Source organism: Schistocerca piceifrons, chromosome 4 (genome assembly GCF_021461385.2).
Source record: "Schistocerca piceifrons isolate TAMUIC-IGC-003096 chromosome 4, iqSchPice1.1, whole genome shotgun sequence".
Lineage (NCBI taxonomy): Eukaryota > Metazoa > Arthropoda > Insecta > Orthoptera > Acrididae > Schistocerca > Schistocerca piceifrons.
Genome location: NC_060141.1, coordinates 723064787 through 723086160, shown reverse-complemented (window position 1 = coordinate 723086160; position 21374 = coordinate 723064787). Strand labels below are relative to the sequence as shown.

Here is a 21374-nt window from a genome sequence, read left to right as displayed (position 1 = left end):
CATGCTTCGGTAGCTCAGATGGTAGAGCACTTGCCCGCGAAAGGCAAAGGTCCCGAGTTCGAGTCTCGGTCGGGCACACAGTTTTAATCTGCCAGGAAGTTTCATATCAGCGCACACTCCGCTGCAGAGTGAAAATCTCATTCTGGAAACATTCCCCAGGCTGTGGCTAAGCCATGTCTCTGCAGTATCCTTTCTTTCAGGAGTGCTAGTTCTGCAAGGTTCGCAGGAGAGCTTCTGTAAAGTTTGGAAGGCAGGAGACGAGATACTGGCAGAAGTAAAGCTGTGAGTACCGGGCGTGAGTCATGCGTCGGTAGCTCAGATGGTAGAGCACTTGCCTGCAAAAGGCAAAGGTCCCGAGTTCGAGTCTCGGTCGGGCACACAGTTTTAATCTGCCAGGAAGTTTCATATCAGCGCACACTCCACTGCAGAGTGAAAATCTCATTCTGGAGGTCACCAAATGTATGTCCTGTGTTTAAATACAGCTCCAGGGTGGTGCTTTTTCTTTCCTTGATCTTTTTTCACACTCACTGACTCTAATTGCTCAGTTACATGGGCAGCCTGTAAGATTCCATTTATCACTTAACGATCATAGCACTTCACTTACTGAGGACTGATGAAAAACACAAATGTCCACTGTGTTCCTGACCACTATGACTGCCTTGGAGTGCTTAGCTCCTTCCACATGGCTGATGAGGGCCATCTTTCCCAAGCTGCTGAAAGCAAAAAACTTGCTGCATAGTGTGCAATACAACTAGGACTCTGACATTTTGTGGGCTTTGATGCCCTCAAATCTTTGGTCATTCAGCCATTCAGCATTGAATTTCACCTTGCCTGGTTTCACCATCATCCACAACTTGAATTCCATGTGAACCGTCACAGGACTGGGAATGGAAAGTTATCTGTTGATAATGTTCCCACAGCTAGCAAAACCTGATGCACCTTCAAACGTGAGTTGAGACAAGAGCGAGCAGACAAATAGTGATAGCGTCAAAGAAGAATACCCACAGTGTTGCAGAAAGCCTTGTGAGGTGCAAGGGCTCTGGTTGAAGTTATAACCTACCTCCAGATTAGCTGGTCACATATGACTCAATCTTCCCAATGGGCCATGGATATTTATGGTGGATTCTTGGGTACCTGCAGTCCCTGCATGCATGTTTGTGGAGGCCCACAATTCTCAGGACTGGTGATCAGATCCAACAGCTAGATACATATACCTGTGGCCCTTGTGACATACCGTAGTAAGTCAGGATGTCCTGAAATAAGTGACATCCTACAAAAGATCCTTCCCACCCCTCTTAAAATGGTGTTCCATCACCCACCCAAATTCCAAACCATGCAAGTTCATTTCTGTGCCCCCAATCTCAACCTGTTGCCATAGGTACCATGCCCCTGTGAAAGAGCCAGGTGCAAGACCTGCCCAATCCACCCACCCAGTACTTCCTATTCCAGTCCTGTCACAGGCTTATCCTGCACCATCAGAGATTGGGCCACCTTTGAAAGCACCCATGTTGTATAGCAGCTCTACTGCAATCTTTGCACAGCTTTCTATATTGGTGTAACAACCAACCAGCAGTCCATCAGGATGAACAGCCTGTGGCAAAGAGCAAAGTAGACCACCCTGTGGCATGACATGCAGCTGAAGATAACACACCTCATTTCAATGACTGCTTCACTACCTGAGCCATCTGGATCTTTCCCCCCCCCCCCCCCCCCCCCCACCCTCCCCCACCCCACCATCAGCTTTTCTGAACTCTGCATATGGGAGTTATCCTTACAACACATTCTCTGCTCTTGAAATTATCCCAACCTCGACCTACAGTAATCTCCTGTACCCACACCCTCCACCCAACAGTTTAATCCCATCTGCCCTATCATATCCTCCCTATTCTCATTCCTTAACCCTCTTTGTGTGCCACCATTTGCCAATGCACCTGCCCATCTTGCCCCTTCCCCACTCCTCTCCTGTTTTGCTCCCCCCCCCCCCCCCCCTTTTCCCAAAGCCTCCTGACACTGCACCTTTTGGCAATCTAGTCCCTGCACAGTCTGCCAAACAATGCTCTTCTTTCTCCCCCCCCCCCCTCCCCCCCCCAATCTGTACTCTGCTATCTCTTCCACTTACCCCCTGCCCCCTCCAGATTGTTGCTTCCATTCTACTTGACAATTGCATCCCAGTCTGTGCTGCTGCAGATGGCATATGAGGTGTACTTGCTAGGGAGAATAAATGTGTGTGTGTGTGTGTGTGTGTGTGTGTGTGTGTGTGTGTGTGGGCGCGCGGGCGCGCGTGTGCGCGCGGATGCATGCATGCACTTTCTTTTCTGAAGAAGGCTTTGGCCAAAAGCTAATGCCTAAGTGTGTTTTCGTTGTGCCTGTCTGCAGCTCAAAGTGTCATCTTTATGATGAGCAGCAATATGTCTTGTTCTTATATTGCTGATATTCCAACCTGGAGTTTCCATTGTTTGACAAACTAACTTCATTCATTCACTTACTTCACAATAAAAATAACAGCTGAAACAACTAGATCTAAAATCTGAGTGATGAGCACTGGCTTTTGTATAGGAAATGTAGTATTTGCAGACACTGTATTACTGATAAGCACTGTTTACATTCTTGTCTTCTATGACATTAGAAGATTAGGAACAGTTATTTTGATACACCTGTATATAAACTCTTTGCTCAGTGTCAGAACTGTGCAGTGGTGTCCGGTATCTATAAACAATGCAGTGACATGTTACAGACTAAAATTTCTTTAATTGTTTACAGGCTCTGTAACACAGAATAACACTGCATTCAACATGCAGCTGAACTTGTACTATTAACAGTGGCTTGATGATAAACAGTTTTAGAACAGGCAGAGACAAATGTTGTACAGAATTTAATGTTGACCGCAATGGGATAGTAGTTGAAGATCAACTTGTAATTGCTAATGTATTCTATGAATATTTCTCTTCAGTAGGGGAAGCTGTCAATGACAAGCATAATAACCTGCAGCATAATTTTAAAGGCAATCCATTTAAGAGTAGTGTATATCTAGCCCCCAAAAATTGCAAATAAGTAATTAATATCATTAGCTCTCTAAATTCTTCCAATTCTGCAGGACATGTTGGCCTCAGTATTAATGTAGTAAAAGTGTGTCTGTACCTCTGTCTGTAGCAGTAAATAATATAATAGAATCAGGCACCTTCCCAGACAGACTAAAAATAGCTCACATAACACCAACGTTTAAAAAAGGAGACAAATTCAAAATTCAAATCTACAGACCAATCTCAATACTTCCAGTCTTTTCGAAAACAGTTGAAAAAGCCAAATACAGCAGAATTATAAACTTTCTCCAGATGCACACCCTAATGTTTGAAAACCAAAATGGATCCTTAAAATGTAAATCAACCAGCATAGCAGCTGCTCAGTTAATTGAAGATATAATAAATGGCATCAAGAACACGCAACATGTTGCAGGTATATACCTCAACCTTGAGAAAGCTTTTGTCTGTGAGAATGCCACTGTCCTATTAAGAAAGCTATGGAACATTGGCATCAGAGGCACTGTCCATGACCTAATAAATAATAAAATCTTACACGAGAAACCGAAAACAGTTTATACTGCTTAAAACCGAAAGTGGTGTTCACAAATACAAAATCACTAATATAAGATATGGAGTGCCCCAGAGCTCAGTATTGGGTCCTCTTCTGTTTTTGATTTATGTAAATGACATAAGATATTTCACTCAGAGTTCCATAATAGTTCTGTATGCAGATGATACATCCATTGTGTGTAAAAAGGGATCATTTAATGAACTAGAGACCCATTGTAATAATGTGACAAATGAAATTGTATAGTATTTTAATGAAAGACACTTAAATTTAAGCAGTAGTGAAACCTGTACTTTTAATGATGAAATTAAACTATACATAGGCAATGAATTAGTAAAAAAAGAGTTTAGTATAAAATTCCTTGGTTTAACAATTCAAAGCAATCTGAAGTAGGACACACATGTTGACACTCTAGCATGTAAATTGTCTAAGAATATATTTGCAATTAATATGATCAGCAAGTTCTGCAAAGACACTGTTGTCCTAAAGACTGCATACAATACTCTATTTACCTCTCACCTGAATTATGGAACAGAAATATGGGGAGAAACAACAAAAGCAAACCTAAATAAGCTAGTGATTCTTCAGAAAAGGGCTATAGGAATCATCTGTGGAGCAAAATATAAGGACTCATGCCATGGCTTGTTTCCAAAAACTGGTGTACTACCTGTAGTAAACATGTACACTGTAAAAGCCATATTACTTGTTAAAAGACTGCAGCCCAACATTTGTTCCAATTCATATCAGTACAATACCAGAAATAAAGAAAAATCTTACATCAGCAGCCACAGAACAGCACTCTATGAAAAGGGTCCACAATATGCAGGGTCCACAGATAGCCAATGCAGTGCCCAGTAAAGTTATGACCCTACCCACAATGAAACTTAAATTTCAGCTAAAGAAATTCATGTTACAAAATCCATTTTACACATTAGAAGAATACCATACTTACATGCAGAATAAGAAGTGCTCCGAAAAAAATATGTAAATAATGTTAAGCAAACCATTTTATTTGTAATTTAATCATTTTGTTAATGAATGACATATTCAGTAGAATCTATTATTGTGCTACATATCAAGAATTGTAACCTGTTTTTATACATATGCAATGAATCATTCAATGTTGAATAAAGTATAATAATAATAATAATTATTATTATTATTATTATTATTATTATTATACTTGTGTGAATACCATGGAAAACTCTGATTCAGCCTTTTGTGCCATAAACAACTGTTAGTTTGTCAAATTCCACTAGCACTATCTTCTGCAACATATAGTACCACAGTATAAATTGCAATTGTGAACATGTTTATTGTTTAATAAGAACTTACATTGATTCCATGTTTTATCCCAATGAGTATTTTTGGTATATTTACAATGACCCCCAACACACACACACACACACACACACACACACACACACACACACACACTAAAAGGCTCACACACACACACACACACACACACACACACACACACACACTAAAAGGCTTAACTTTTACAAGTTTTCGGAGCCAGTGGCTCCCTCTTCTGGGAGAAGAGTTGAAGGGGAAGAAAGAGTGATGAAGAAAAAGGACTGGAGAGGTTTAGGGAAAGGGGTACAGTTCAGAAAAGTCACCCAGACCCCTGGGCCAGGGAAGAATTAGTTGATGGAATGACAATGGAAGACTGATTGTTGGGGACTGCACTGGACAAGATTTGTAAACCTGGGAGCTTAAAGGTGGAGAACAGAGTAATATGAAAGACAGAAATTACTACTAAAACATTTTGTATGAGTTAATAAGAGCGATAATCTACATGCATTGTATGAAACAGATGTGGGAGGGGGGACGGCAAAAAATAGGCAGGTCAGTAAATGAAAGATGTAGAAAACCAAAATGGGGCAAATAAAGGAGTTGTTGCTGGGAAGAAATGCTGAGATGGAAGCATTAACATAAATTAGGGCCAGGTGGATGGACAGAACCAAGAGCATGTTATGGCATTACTTCCCACCAGCAGAGTTCTGAGAAACTGGTATGTGTGGGGGGGGGGGGGGGGGGGGGAAGAATCCAGATGGTGCATGTAGTGAAACAGGCACTGAGATTGTGACTGTTATGTTGTAGAGCATGCTCTGCGATAGGATATTGTGTGTTGTCAGTACATACCCTTTGCCTGTGTCCATTCATCCTGACTGATAACTAGGTGGTAGTCATGCCAATGTAAAAGGCCAAACAGAGTTTACATAACAACTGATATATGACATGTATCATTTCACATGTGGCTCTCCCTTTGATAGTCTTGCAGTGGGGATGGTCACAGGGCAAGGGAGATGGGTGCAGAAGGAGCATAGGGTGTGACAAAAATATTGCAGGGATTGAGAGGGTGACGAAAAGCTATTCTCATGTCAGGGCGTGATTTTAAGAAGTCATAGCCTTGTCGAAGTAGCTGATTAATACATTCAAGACTGGGATAATACTGGGTGACAAGTGATATGCTCTGAGTTGTTTTTTGGATGGATCAGCAGTACAACGATTGGATGCGATGGCCTAGGAAATCTGCTTTAGAACTAGGCTGTTGGGATAATAACATCCAGTGAAGGTTGAGGTGAGAGTAATGGTGTGTTGCTGTAGAGCCCTAAACCTGCATTGAACCATGCTGCCTTGGTGAAGGGCCTACTTTCCTTTACATGTAATGCTGACTGGAAGTATCACATTGCAACCCAATCACAAAACCTTTCCAACCACAAACCTGGCAATGGATCCTACCTTGAACAGTTCTCACCATGATCCCAATTTGATCCACAATCACTACCTCAAAATCACCCATTAAAAGCCTTCCAAGAATTCCCCACAACCAGCACTGATTTACAACCTATCTAAGGCTTTGACTATGTTGACCATAAAATTCTGCTGGGGAAACTAAAATAGCATGCCATTGAAGGTCTTCTCCTTGCTCTGAGGGAGTTGTATTTAACAGTAGTAAACAGAGGGTCACATTAGCAAACGATCTGACAGAAATAAGATTAAATTCATGGGGGGGGGGGGGGGGGGAGTGACATTGAATGTAGTGTCCTCAGGGTTCAGTACTAGGCCCACTTCTATTCCTGGTCCATATAATGATTTAATGGGCGTGTTGGAGAACAGTTCAAAGACTGCAATGTTTGCTGGTGGAACTTGTATTTTGACAAAGGATCCAATACATTCATACCTGACACAGTCAGGAGAGTAACAGAACAGTGTTACAACTGATTCACAGCTAACAGCTTGCAAAGACTTGTATTATGAAATTCTAAACAAATAAAAATGACTTACAGGTACCAGAATAGAAATTAGTGGGCACATGCTGGATGAGGGTCCATGTGTGAAGTTCCTGGGCATCCAAATGGATAATAAACTGAAGTGGCACCAGCATGTGGATAAGTTAACAACAAAGCTCAGTTCTGCTAGCTTTGTGCTCAGAAATCTCTCTCACTGTGCTGACCTTCAGACAGGATTGCTAGCATAGTTCGCATACTTTCACTCAATTCTGTCCAATAGCATTTTTTCTGGAACACTGCAGCTAAGGTGAAAAGAGTTTTTATTCTACAAAGTGTGCAATACGAATATTGAGTAAAGTTGATAACCCAACATTTTGCAGCAGTGCCAGTAAGTAAACCCCTAAAGGTATTTGTGATTCATAACAAGAGTGAATTTAGGACATACTCAGCAATTCACAACTACAACATCAGAAGTAGAAATAACTTCTGTATAGACTATGCAACCCTCTCTAGCATCCAGAAAGGACTTTTATATCCTGATGTAAAAGTTTATACCAGGTTATCAGTTCACACCAGATAAAAAATTTAACATCCTCAAACTTTTAAAAAACAAAAGTGAAAGAATAGCTTGTTAACCCATGAGAAGGTATACTACATTTCCATTAGTTGAGTAGACATGTGGGGTATTTTATGCCTCAGAACATAATTCACATAACATGATCTCAAACTTTGGAAGAATGGCATTTATTTTGTGAATACCATTATTGAGCATTTTGATTTTTGTGAACCTGATTGATTGTTTGAACTTTTTAGGGCAGAATTTAAATACTTCATCAATACAAAATGTTTCACCTGAGGTTTACTTATTTTATTTTTCAGTTGAGTACATGTCCCCTAGACTTTGCACTCATGAATGTTGGCCACAGAAGAAGAAAGGATTTAATCATTACAGTTGTTGCAAGTGTAAGCACTGTTTCATGTTCCTTATAAACAAACTTTTTGCATATATTACGTGCACTCCAGATCAGAAGGTTGTGTGTTCAAATCACATTGAGATCACCAGCTGTTGATGTTCTTGTACAATTAATCACAAAACACAGTATTTTAGTTTCTGAATTATTATTTGGAAACTCCCTGTTTGTTACAGGACCAATATCACACTCCAACAACAGAACAACTGAACTCTAGATCTCTTACTCTGTGCATTTCAAAATGTCACTTGTCTTGAAAAGAAAAATAAAGTTAACACAAAGGACAATTATTTATAGAACTTTAGGTTATGAACATAAACTTAACCCTACAGTTGATACATCTTTTGCTTGGCCATAAGTTATACACCTCCAACATTTCTTGCCTGCTCATAGTTGAGAAGCAGACAAATATATGTCTCTCTTTTCCAAGGGTTCTTGATATTTAAGCAAGACTGCTAAAATGTCACAAGACAGACAAGATATTTTGAATCTTTTTGTTTGCTGGGGCTTCATTAATGCCATTGCTACATTCTTCAAACAGTTCTGCTTGCATAATGTGGGTTTTTTGGATGTGAGGAATACAAAATCTGTGTACTGATTCCTGCAATATCCATGAAAGAATAAAAGAAACACATGGGCCATTGTCTTGTTATGTGCATCACATAATTGATTCACAGCGTCAACATCCCCTTTTGTCATGTTGTAGTCCATTATTATTTCAGGCTGTTTATTTTATTGTTAAGTTTTGGTAATTCAAACATTGTAAATAGCAATATCACGGATTTGATTTTACTTTGGTATATACAATGAGAGAGTGACACCTTTTTTAAATCTGTAACTTGAAGACCCAACTTCTCAATTTTTGGCTGCCTAAAATTCAACAGGTTTTCTGTTTTGTCCTTCTTCAGTGTGCCAACATAAATGAGCTGCTTATTTAAGAGAGATGTCACCAAAAGGTAACAGGTGTTTATTTTGTGCTGTGTCAAATTATTTTTGTGTTGTGTTGTATCACATTATCGAATGTGATGTTTCTATTGCTACCTTTAACATCAGGAATCAGGCACATCATTATGTCACTTGCCTTGTACTTCCAAGTTATGTTTGAAAATATTTTTGAGTAGCATATAGCAAAGGTCTTTATTCTATATTTTGCAGGCTTATTCAGAATATATTGTACAAAACTGCAGTGCCCCTTGAAAGCCACAGGTCCCCAGGTTGGCAAGAAAGGATGAATGGCAGCTAGTTCATCTAAAACAAAAATCTCTTGTAACCTATACATGATATTAGAACTTGCATTCCTGTTCAGTCCGAGTTCCATTGCTTGAGTGCATTAGTGTGAGGTCCTTTCTTTATTGCAATCAGATACAGACATCCTGGTAAAGCAAGTATTTCAGTTTCTGATATTTCCTTTGCATCTGTATCCCAAGAGTACTGTCATGATTCACTTTTCTTTTCTATACACAAATTTTTATGAATGACAGTATTGTCTATTGTACTGTTGTCTATTATTTTATGAAAAGCAACAATTTCATTACTGAAGTCATCTGCACTTTTTCTAGGAGCAGAAAACACTTCCACTATATTCTTATGTCTAGCATTACTCTGGATGAAGTATTCAGTTTTTCTCCACTTTGTAAGGCTATCCCTGCCAATAAAAACTTCACATTTCCACTTTCACCCAAATCTCTACTGTCATCTTCAGTAACAGACAGGATATTTTGTTCAGAATCACTGTCATCCTCACTTTCTTGTATTACTTCCACCAACTTGTCTGATTCACCACTGCCACTGTTGCACAGTTCATCATCTGACCCATCCAATAACTCCTGTGGAATTTTGATATTTCTTCTGGCATCATTTCCCTGAATAAGTAACAAACTAATCAGTTAATTCAAATTACTGGTCCAGTGCAAATAACTTTGCACAGTCGCTTGTAAATATGAAATATATATTTACTTACAGGACCAGCCACATGGAGTATGTAATACACCAGTAGTGTTCTGCTGACCAATTCTTGGAAACACAGGCACACAAAAAGTGACACAGTAAAAATAACTACAACAATTGGTAGCCAAGACAACAATAGAGGAATAGCTAGCATGCCAGTAACTTCTGACAAACAGTAGTGTTGCCATTAGCAAAAACTAAACATATCATACTAAACACCCCAGCATGCTTACTTGATGGCTGGTCACTCCTTCTACAATTTATCAGAATGTCTGGACTCAAGAATGTAAATTCCATATAACTGTATTATTTATATTAGACATATCTTGACTTTGCCTGTATACAAGATGTCCCAGGAGGAATGACCAATATTCAAGGGATATGACAGGAACAATCACTCAAATCAAAAAAGTGTAGAACACATTTGCTCTAAAATACATACCTGGAGGGCTATGAGCAGTACTTCACCTTTGATACTGTGGAAAAAAAAACTCTTGTATGCAAGCTCTTTGGTTTCCATGTTTTGAGAGATGGTAGAATGGGCCAAAACAAGAGAAAAATGTCCTGCAAGTATGGGTTGTAAAGTGCATACCTCAAGAACCATGAGCAATTGTTCATGCTTTGATACTGTGAAACAGATCTCTTGTACTGAAAAAAAGTGCTCATAGATCTTAAGATATGCATTTTAGAGCCCATGTTTACTAGACAATTTTGCCTTGTTTGGTCCACACTACCTCCTCCCAAAATATGGAAATCAAAGGGTCTACAGTAGAAGAGACTTGTTTCACAGTATCAAAGATGGTGAATTACTCATACGTCTTAAGGTATACATTTTAAAGCCCATGTTTAACAGACTTTTTTTTGTTTTGAATGATTGTTCTTGTCATATGCATGAACACTGACCATTCCTCCTGGGACACCTTGTACGGATGGCTAATAGTGTTTTACATAAAGTTACTCATATGCTTTTTTTGCAGTATGAGTAATATTGGAGGAGAAGCAATGGAATTTTTCAAAGTAGCTGTTTTTCTTCTACACTCCTGGAAATGGAAAAAAGAACACATTGACACCGGTGTGTCAGACCCACCATACTTGCTCCGGACACTGCGAGAGGGCTGTACAAGCAATGATCACACGCACGGCACAGCGGACACACCAGGAACCGCGGTGTTGGCCGTCGAATGGCGCTAGCTGCGCAGCATTTGTGCACCGCCGCCGTCAGTGTCAGCCAGTTTGCCGTGGCATACGGAGCTCCATCGCAGTCTTTAACACTGGTAGCATGCCGCGACAGCGTGGACGTGAACCGTATGTGCAGTTGACGGACTTTGAGCGAGGGCATATAGTGGGCATGCGGGAGGCCGGGTGGACGTACCGCCGAATTGCTCAACACATGGGGCGTGAGGTCTCCACAGTACATCGATGTTGTCGCCAGTGGTCGGCGGAAGGTGCACGTGCCCGTCGACCTGGGGCCGGACCGCAGCGACGCACGGATGCACGCCAAGACCGTAGGATCCTACACAGTGCCGTAGGGGACCGCACCGCCACTTCCCAGCAAATTAGGGACACTGTTGCTCCTGGGGTATCGGCGAGGACCATTCGCAACCGTCTCCATGAAGCTGGGCTACGGTCCCGCACACCGTTAGGCCGTCTTCCGCTCACGCCCCAACATCGTGCAGCCCGCCTCCAGTGGTGTCGCGACAGGCGTGAATGGAGGGACGAATGGAGACGTGTCGTCTTCAGCGATGAGAGTCGCTTCTGCCTTGGTGCCAATGATGGTCGTATGCGTGTTTGGCGCCGTGCAGGTGAGCGCCACAATCAGGACTGCATACGACCGAGGCACACAGGGCCAACACCCGGCATCATGGTGTGGGGAGCGATCTCCTACACTGGCCGTACACCACTGGTGATCGTCGAGGGGACACTGAATAGTGCACGGTACATCCAAACCGTCATCAAACCCATCGTTCTACCATTCCTAGACCGGCAAGGGAACTTGCTGTTCCAACAGGACAATGCACGTCCGCATGTATCCCGTGCCACCCAACGTGCTCTAGAAGGTGTAAGTCAACTACCCTGGCCAGCAAGATCTCCGGATCTGTCCCCCATTGAGCATGTTTGGGACTGGATGAAGCGTCGTCTCACGCGGTCTGCACGTCCAGCACGAACGCTGGCCCAACTGAGGCGCCAGGTGGAAATGGCATGGCAAGCCGTTCCACAGGACTACATCCAGCATCTCTACGATCATCTCCATGGGAGAATAGCAGCCTGCATTGCTGTGAAAGGTGGATATACACTGTACTAGTGCCGACATTGTGTATGCTCTGTTGCCTGTGTCTATGTGCCTGTGGTTCTGTCAGTGTGATCATGTGATGTACCTGACCCCAGGAATGTGTCAATAAAGTTTCCCCTTCCTGGGACAATGAATTCACAGTGTTCTTATTTCAATTTCCAGGAGTGTAACTTACAGCAGGGGTTGGACGATAGAAATGTGTGCTTGAACATAAAAGCAGATGCTAGCCAATCCTGCAGGTAGCGCTGTCATATATGACCGTGAATGGCATCTGTGCAATGCCCTCAATACATTGCAAGTGTCAGTCATTGTCAGAGCAGTGTTGTGTGTAGTTGCAAGTGCTTTTTTTCAGAGCTAAATGATTTCAAACATGAGAAAATTCTTAGTGCTCATAGAGTGGGTGTCTCCATAACAAAGGTAACAAAATTGTTGGTGCTCATATGGTGGGTGCTTCCATAACCAAGGCAGCCAAAGTAGTCAAAGTGTTTCAAGAGGCACCATATTGAAGATTTATACTGCATACAGGGAAAGTGGAAAAACATCATCCATTAAGTCACAATGTGGAGAAAAATGTGTGTTGAGTGATCATGACATATGATCATTGAAGAGGCTGTGGTGCCCACCACATTTCACACTTGGGATGTAAACTTGGGCAGAAAAAGTGTGAAATGAGACTCAGCCGACCAACTTACTTTTTTCCATTGCTCCATAGTTGACGTTTTATGCCTTTGGCACCATGTTTTCCTGTTATGGACATCCCTGATGAGGGTTTTGGAATCCAAGTTCACCCTGCTATTCCTTGCTTATGGGGCTCTCTTCATGTTGTTTTGGTGCTGACAGGGTTCAGCAGTGTGACATCCAGTTCTGCAGTGTCTTTTGCGTCAGTAATGGTTTGGGCAGCAATATTACGATATTCCACTGGCCCCATGGGTATTCTGCAAGGATGCATTATGGCCAAGGATTACATAAACATTCTGGCTGATTAGGTCCAGCTCATCATAAAATGTTTGTTCCTCAGTGGTGGTGTTGTGTTCCATGACAAAAGAGCACTTCTTCATACAGCTCACACCTTCTAGGGCTGATTTCGTGAGCATGAGGATGAACTGTCACATCTCCTCTCACAACCACAATCATCAAATCTCAGTATTATTGAGCTTTTGTGGTGTACTTTGGTGCAAAGGTGCATGATCACTATCCGCCTCCATCATCATTACCTGAACTTACAACTATTTTGGAAGATAAATGGTATTAGATTCCCGTGAAAGCCACAAAGGACCTGTATTTATCCATTCTGAGAAAGCTGGAAGCTATTTTGAATGCCAAATGGTTTCCTACACAGTGTTAAGCATGGCAGTGTGTTATGTTTTTAGTGCCTCCATATTTTCATTCACCTCCTGTATATAAAGTAATCTAGATATAATTACCATAATCATCATTTTGAGTAATTAGCACGAGACATAACTTGTTGTTAGTATACTTTACAGAAGTAGCCCAAAGAGGTTGATTACACCTGTTAATGTGTAACTTGAATCATTACACATTCCTGAAGGCTTTCCTTCATGATGAAATTTGTGGAATATGATGCGTGAATGAATAATTAATCACACCATTCATATTCTTGCAACACTGTAACAAAGTTTCATAAAATTTTGAGGAACAGGGCAATTTTGATATAGGAAGCTTAAAATAGTATTAGATTGTCCTGAGTGGAAATTAAGTAATGGAATAAATAAATATGTCTTCAGTTGTGCCATGAATTGATAAACACCTTCTCAAACTCTGGCCCATCTATTGCAAAGTGGTATTCTGTACACTCCTAATCTACAAGATATAAATATTTATGCTTACTTTGAACACCTTGTCACATGGTAATATTCCTTAAGATGACCCATTTGTAAATCCTCCCCTGTATGTGTATCCAGCACATCCTATTCTAGGTCTGTCACAGGCATATAATGCATTATCAGGGTCAGGTCCACCTTCAAAACAAATTGTTGTCCACTCCATCTAGCCATCTCCTTCACTTCATTGTATGTTCCAAGGTGAGTTCCCTGATGCCACACTTCTGTCCCATTACCTTGCAAGAGCATAGTTGACCACCAAGTTGCAAAACATGCCATTAACTACAACATTCTTCACTTCAGTGACTGCTAAACATCCTGTACCATCTCAATCCCCCATTCCCAACGCTTCTCTGAATTACATAAATAGAAATCATCCTTACAATACAGCTTTCAGTTCTGCAATCCTCTTGGACCTCAATCTCCATTACCTCTAACACCATATATAGCTCCACCATTGTTAATTGCTACTCACTTAACTCTAATTTGCACTCGCACTGTTACAGTTCTCTCCACAGTTTCCTTTCTCCTTTGTTGTCCACTCCATCTAGCCATCTCCTTCACTTCATTGTATGTTCCAAGGTGAGTTCCCTGATGCCACACTTCTGTCCCATTACCTTGCAACTTCTCCCTTCCTGTCATCACCCCAGATATCCCACCACATTCGACAACCAAACCCCTTTCCTTCTCTTATCCTTGTTCCAGCACTCAAAGGCCTTCATCTTAATCTGGTCTGCAGCATCATGACAATGAAGCAGGCCAGGGCAATGTAGCTGTGCAAGGGTACATGTGTTAGATGTTAACTACAAGGAAGGGCAATGTTTGAAATTTCTGCCGCATGTTGAATCATTACCTTTATCATTTCCATATCTATATAAAGTTGCTTTAGTAAGAAATGTAATTTAAAACAGTAAAATGTTTCATATTAACACAAAACTAGTAATACAGATTGAAATATTTAGGATATAGAATAATTATTATCATAAGATGTAACAAAGAAGTAAAAACAAGGATGTCACTGGTTAATAAGTATTTCAACAAGAATAAAAACAAAAGCAAAAACAAAAAAAATAGGTGGACCATCACACACAAAGTTAATGACAAGTTTTATCAAGTTTCCCATAAAAAGAATAGTCATACAAGATGCTACAGTAAGTGCAATATGAAGATGTAAAGAGCAGCATAGGTTGGACTACAGGACAAAAACAGATTACATAAGAGCAGATTCATTAAAATGAATGTTAATTAAAGATCATGTAAAGCAGCCAATACTAGTTTATGGATAACATTAATACAAGTGCACTTACATAAAGATGTGAGTGCTCTTAAAAACATAACAACATCCTCCACAATACAAAAATTTAGCATATTACCAGTCAGGTCAAGTGTGCAAAAGCTATGACCACTCTTAAATTAAAGTCAATTTAAATATTATACATTTAAAGTAATAATTTTCAAAATATATAAAAAAGCAACAGCACCATTCCTACAACATTCACAATGTTTTATTAACATTTATATACTCACTGCTGAAGATCATTATTACTGAGGAAAAGTTTTCTCAAGTGTATTGTTTCACCAAATCCTAAGAGGCGCTTCAATCTATTTCTCCGAAGATTTAGTTCTTGCAGAGAACTCAGTCCATTTAAATCTGTTGCACCTATCACTCTAATCTGATTTCCAGCGAGATTTAACACTTTTAACTCATTCAGTGATGACAGTCCTCCAACTTGGTATATCTGATTTCCATGTAGATCCAACACTTCCAGTTTAACAAGGTTATTTAAACCTTCTATCCTTCGTATCCTGGAAATTGATGCAGATGTGCAGTTGTAATAAGTCTCACAATTACTAGCAAGTGATATTTACATCTACAAATCACAGTTTCCAATGAAGGATGATTTTTCTATTGTCTCATATATAATGGCTTCATTCCATTCCATTAACTTATTCACGGATGGAACACAAAAGGGGTGACTGCTTATGTAGCTATGCTGTTGTTATTCAAATGTTATTTGCATAATGACTACAGAAGATGTTTGGGCAATTTGTGTGGGCATACAAAATATTGCTAGGGCCCACATTGCAAATTTACTCCTGAGAATGTCTAAGAAGGTTTTTGCAACATAACAGGAAGATATCTCCAAGTGTCTACTTGTTTATGGTTTTTGCAGAAAAACGAAAACACGTTTCAGAAATTTGTTGATTCCAAGAGAGAAAAACAGGCTGTTTACCTTCTAGAATTGGAGTTCCCAATGCTGTGGATAGCAATGTGTACAGTGAATCATTTGTTACATTTTAAGTGTGCAGTGTAAATTCTTTGCCCTCCCTCAGAATCACAAACAAATAAGAGATATAGATGCTCCTTGCAGTATCACAAATATGCCAGAAAGGGATTTTCACTCTCCAGTGGAGTGTGCATTGATATGAAACTTCCTGGCAGATCAAAACTGTCTGCCGGACCGAGATTCGAAATCAGGACCTTTGCCTTTCGCGGGCAAGTGCTCTACCAACTGTGCCACCCAAGCACAACTCACAGCCCATCCTCACAGCTTTACTTCTGCCAGTACCTTGTCTCCTACTTTCCAAACTTCACAGACGCTCTCCTTCAGGTTTGCAGGAAAGTCAGACCTGTAATTACTTGCATGCTACATATTCTTCCTGAAGAATAATGCCTGAAAGTGGATTTGGCAAAATCAAAATGGAACTCAAAATGAAATTGACAATTTTTAGGCCTAATAAAATAAATGAATTGTACAGTACATAATGGTCCTAAACCACTGTAGAATTTCAAGTGATCATAGATTGGTACTCTACACCCACATATACATCTAAGAACAGAGATGTAGGCAAGATCAAAAATCAGTTGCACTGGAGGTGTAACTAAAAACAAATAAAAACTGTAGAAGCACTTTAAGAAGCCATTGAATGTTTGTATAGTTCAAGAGACGATTAAGAAACACAAGGCACTTAATAATGCATGACTTTCTAGATATCTGTGGCACTATCTTTCAGTGATCTCATGTCACTTTTCCAAATCAAATTTGCACTTTATGTGAAAAGGAAGTAATATAAATATGATTTTAAAATGCATCCTGTAACTGACAAAAGATAGAACCACAGGTTTCTGAGAAAATCATATTAACACACATCATTTGAATTAACCTACTTGATACTGGACTTGCAATCTCTCAAAATGCATAGTGGAATAACAACTGTTATTTAGTATTTCAGTGGTTACCCATAACCATCTATGGCTTAACCTAAAATGTTTTTATTCGTACCGAGGACTATTGCTGACATATTGCATTCCTCATCTATATGAACCATGGAATTTGCTGTGTGGGATGGCTTGTGTACCTCAGTAATACATATAGCCACACCATAGGTGCAATCACATAGAAGCAGCATCCATGGGGAGACCAGATTAACAAATGGTTTCTGAAGAGGGACAGCATCCTATTCAGTAGTTGCAGGGGCAGCAGTGTGGCGATTAATGTGGCCTTGCAACATTAATCATATGGCCTCACTACATTGGTATGGTGAAAATTTGAAAGCAACAACAAACTTAAGCCATTAAATTTTCCAAGGAGAAGCAGCTTTGCTGCATGCTTTCATAATGATGGCATCATCTTGGGTGAAATATTCCAAAGTCAGAATAGTCCTCCTTTTTGATCTCCAGGTGGGGATTACTCAAAAGAATGTTCACATCAGGAAAAACAGAATTTTTGTTCAATTGCTCAGAACATGGTGTGTTGGATCCCTAAATGAAGCAGGTAAATTGCAGAATTTAAAAAGAAAACTGTATAGGCTGATGTCAGACACTGTGGAAGTTAATAAAATATGGTGCTCAAAAAAAAAAGTCATTCTGTTCAGAACAGTACAGGGTCATCAACATAAAATGAAGTAGGGGTAATGCATGAATATGCCTAATAATGAATAAGAAAAATAGGAATGATGATCAGAAACTATGAACAGGATAGTGAAAGCATTATCATAGGATCTCCTTAGGCACAACAGACACCAAAGTGAGATCCAGCACAGCTGCACAAAGTTAATATGCCTACTAGCTCCAAAAGTTTGAAAGGATGTTTGAGAGATAAAAGAATTATTCAAGTAATTAAGAGAGATGAGAATTTATTTGTAATAAGAGACCGGAACCTGATAGTAGGAAAAGGGAAAACAGTAGGAGAACAAAGACCGGGGGAAAGGAATGAAAAAGGACACCACCTGGTAAAATTTGCAAAGAGCACAATTTAATGATTGGTAACACGTGGTTTAGAGGCCATGAAGGAAGACTGCACATGTGGAAAAAGCCTGAAGACACCAGAAGATTTCAGATAGACATTTCAAAATTAGATTTTAAACTGGAGAACATTTCTGGGGGTGGGTGTGGAACATACCCACAATCATATGTTTAGTACCTGCAGAAGGCATGACAACACCGCTACTCAACCCAATCCACGTGGTACTTAAGCCAATGGTGACTCAGTAACAACTGGGCAACAGAAGTCCATGAATAGGACTAACTCTCTCAGCAAACTGAACTACCACTAGCAGAACACCTATACCCACAGAGGTACACACATGACAATAACTCAGCAAGGGGTTGGCATTGACAGATAATGACGGAGCACATGACAACTCTCAGAATGTGTGCTAGACTAGGTCCATGGCCGTCTAACTCTGCAGGCACACTGGCCCACTATACTTACTGCTGCTTGCAAATATACGCTGACATCAGCAGGTCTGCTCATTTGAGGTGCCGCATAGCAGATTCCTGATCTACTCCATTTTTCTATCCATGCCAGTTAATCTGCCTCCATCGGGACATGCACTACATGGCGTGCTAAATCCCTCCACCCTGAAAAGAACACATAGGGCTAAAAATGGCCAGGCTTGGGTCGCAACCTCTGGTGCAGAACCAGAGCATGTGCTTGAGAACCCAGCAGTGGACTGGCCACCAGAGAAGGCAAAAATAATGCTACCGGCTCCATTGGAAGGGTGGAAGGACACGGAAGCTGCAGCAATGACCAGTCCACTGGTGGTAGTAGGGATGGGGCAATCTCCATTGGCAAAGGGAGGTAGGATAGGTGGGTGGGATCAAAATCCTTAGTCTCCTCCATGGCAGGCAGAGACATGAGCCACACTGGGGCCTGAGGCTGCAGGCGAAGGGGAGGAAGGTGAAGGACACAGAGGGGTTGGCAACATTGAGGAATGCTGCTGCAAGTAGCAGCCTGCTCCAAGAACAATATTGTAATCAACCCTGCCGCTCAGCCATCTGGAAGGCCGCAGCAGTGACACTCCAACAGAGCATGGGCACAACTGATTGACATGATGAGTTTGCTGCTCCCAACTAACATCCACCAGAGAAACTACTGACCTAAGTGCTGCACAGTCGAAGAACTGAGCCTAAACAGCAGCCACAGGAGGAAAAAACAGCAGGCCACAGCAGTCTGTGGCACACAACTCAGTGTGTAACAAATCGAAGAGACCCTGTGGCTGGCACCCATGCAAATGTGGAGAGACCCTGTGGCTGGCACCCATGCAAATGTGATGCTGGACAGAACCCACTAATTGGCATCACCTGTACATAGCCACAAAATTCGACAATGCATCATCGCAGGAAGAGGCAAACATGGACTTCTTCATCTGGATCTTGAATGTATGCACAAAGTCATTAACCTAAGGTTTAGAAGCAGGATGAAATGGGGTGGCAGCCATACACAGAATACCATTGTGGATGCAGAAGTCGTTAAACTCCTGAAACATACATTGCCCACAATTATTGGACACAGGAATCCTAGAGGATCCTTCATTGGAAAAAATAACTGGCAACATGCCAACAGTGGCAGTTGACAATATGGGCAACACCTCGGCTATATACAGGAAATTCGACATTGCCTCAACCATCTGTAACCTCATGCTGCACAAAAATGGGCCTGCAAAATTCATGTGCACCCTGTCAGAAGGGTGCTCCAGGGCTGTCAAAGTAGAGAACTGGCACAATGGAGCAGTCTCATTCTGAGCACAAGTCTCGCAAGCCCATACGAGATGCTCGATGTCACAACTGATCACCAGACAGCAGACATAACAATGTGCCGACGCCTTCATCTGAGTTGTACTCGAGTGTGGCATATGCAGCAACTGGAAAATGTAAGGATGTAATGCCAGAGAGATAACCACTCAACAACATTGCTCCTCTTTGGCAAGCATGAGGATCTTCTGGGCAATGTTAAGTCGAGCACAGAGGAGAAAAAATGTATGCCACACTTGGTCTGCACATGACAGGACATGCTCTGGCCAACCCATCTGAACTGCTGAAACGGTTTTATGGAAAAGCAGGCCAACAGCCATGGTGGTCATGACCTTTTGTGCTGTCAACATAAAATCCTACAGGGTTTGCTGCAAGGCATCATCCAGCATGAACATGGGAGCCTCTTGCTAGTCGAATGCCAGATCAGGCCCCATGGGAGCCTCTTGCTAGTCGAACGCCAGATCAGGCCCCACCGATAGCCACAAAAGTGCATCAGCATTGGTATGTTGCACAGTGGACTGGCAATGAATGTGGTGCTGGTTAATTGCAACTGCTCTGCTACCATGTGGGTTAGACGGCTGAAATACTGCATAAGCAACTGACAAAGCTCATCAAAGGAATGCTTCTTGGATTCAATGGAGGGCTTCAAATTTTCAATAACTTCACATAAACCCCTCACTCCCGGACAACAGCAATGTGGCCCTGTCAACTGGATTGACAAGAGGCCTTATCTGACAGTGCAGCAAGAACCAGTGCAGATAACTCTCCCAGCTTCCCACAGACTCATCAAAACCAACAAATGGCATTGGGAACAGAGAAGAAAACTGCACCATGGACATAAATGTGAGTATAATCTTCTGCTCCTAATCCATGCAGTGGCAGCTGGCAACAGAGGTCTTGCCCACTGCCAGCTAGCTCAAGAAAATTGTCTGAGCAAACATATTCTGCCTGACATGAGTCTAATGGAGAACTGGAAAGATACTTATTTCTCATACAACTGAAGAGATGAGTGAAATACCGTATTTACTCGAATCTAAGCCGCACTCGAATCTAAGCCGCACCTTAAAAATGAGACTCGAAATAAAGCAAAAAAAAAAAATTCCCGAATCTAAGCCGCACCTGAAATTTGCTACTCGAAATTCAAGGGGAGAGAAAAGTTTTAGGCCGCACCTCCAAATCGAAACAAAGTTGGTCCATTGTAATATGAGACACAATTTACGTCGAATGAATGACGATACAGCGACAGTAGTTTGGTTTGAGTCGTAAGCTTAGCAGTTAAGCTTTACCAGGTAGCCATTGCTATGCGTCAGGCGCTCTGTCCGTATTTATGCGAGTACCATTCCTTTTTCACGTGCTCTGTCTGGTTTGAATCGATTGCTTATTTTGCTTTGATCTGATAAGTGCTGTTTTCTTTGTTATAGGTGTTCACGTCATCCTAAGCTGAAAATGCATTACTGTACT

At 41.2% G+C, this 21374-nt stretch overlaps 1 protein-coding gene across 1 annotated transcript in view; it reads right to left on the bottom strand.

Moving 5' to 3' along the window:
- LOC124794935 (leucine-rich repeat-containing protein 49) overlaps positions 1-21374 on the bottom strand; it is a 149922-nt gene that overhangs the window by 84298 nt on the left and 44250 nt on the right. The window contains exon 4 of the mRNA XM_047258650.1: positions 15404-15682. Coding sequence (XP_047114606.1) covers positions 15404-15682 — 279 coding nt within the window. The remainder of the gene's footprint in view (positions 1-15403; positions 15683-21374) is intronic.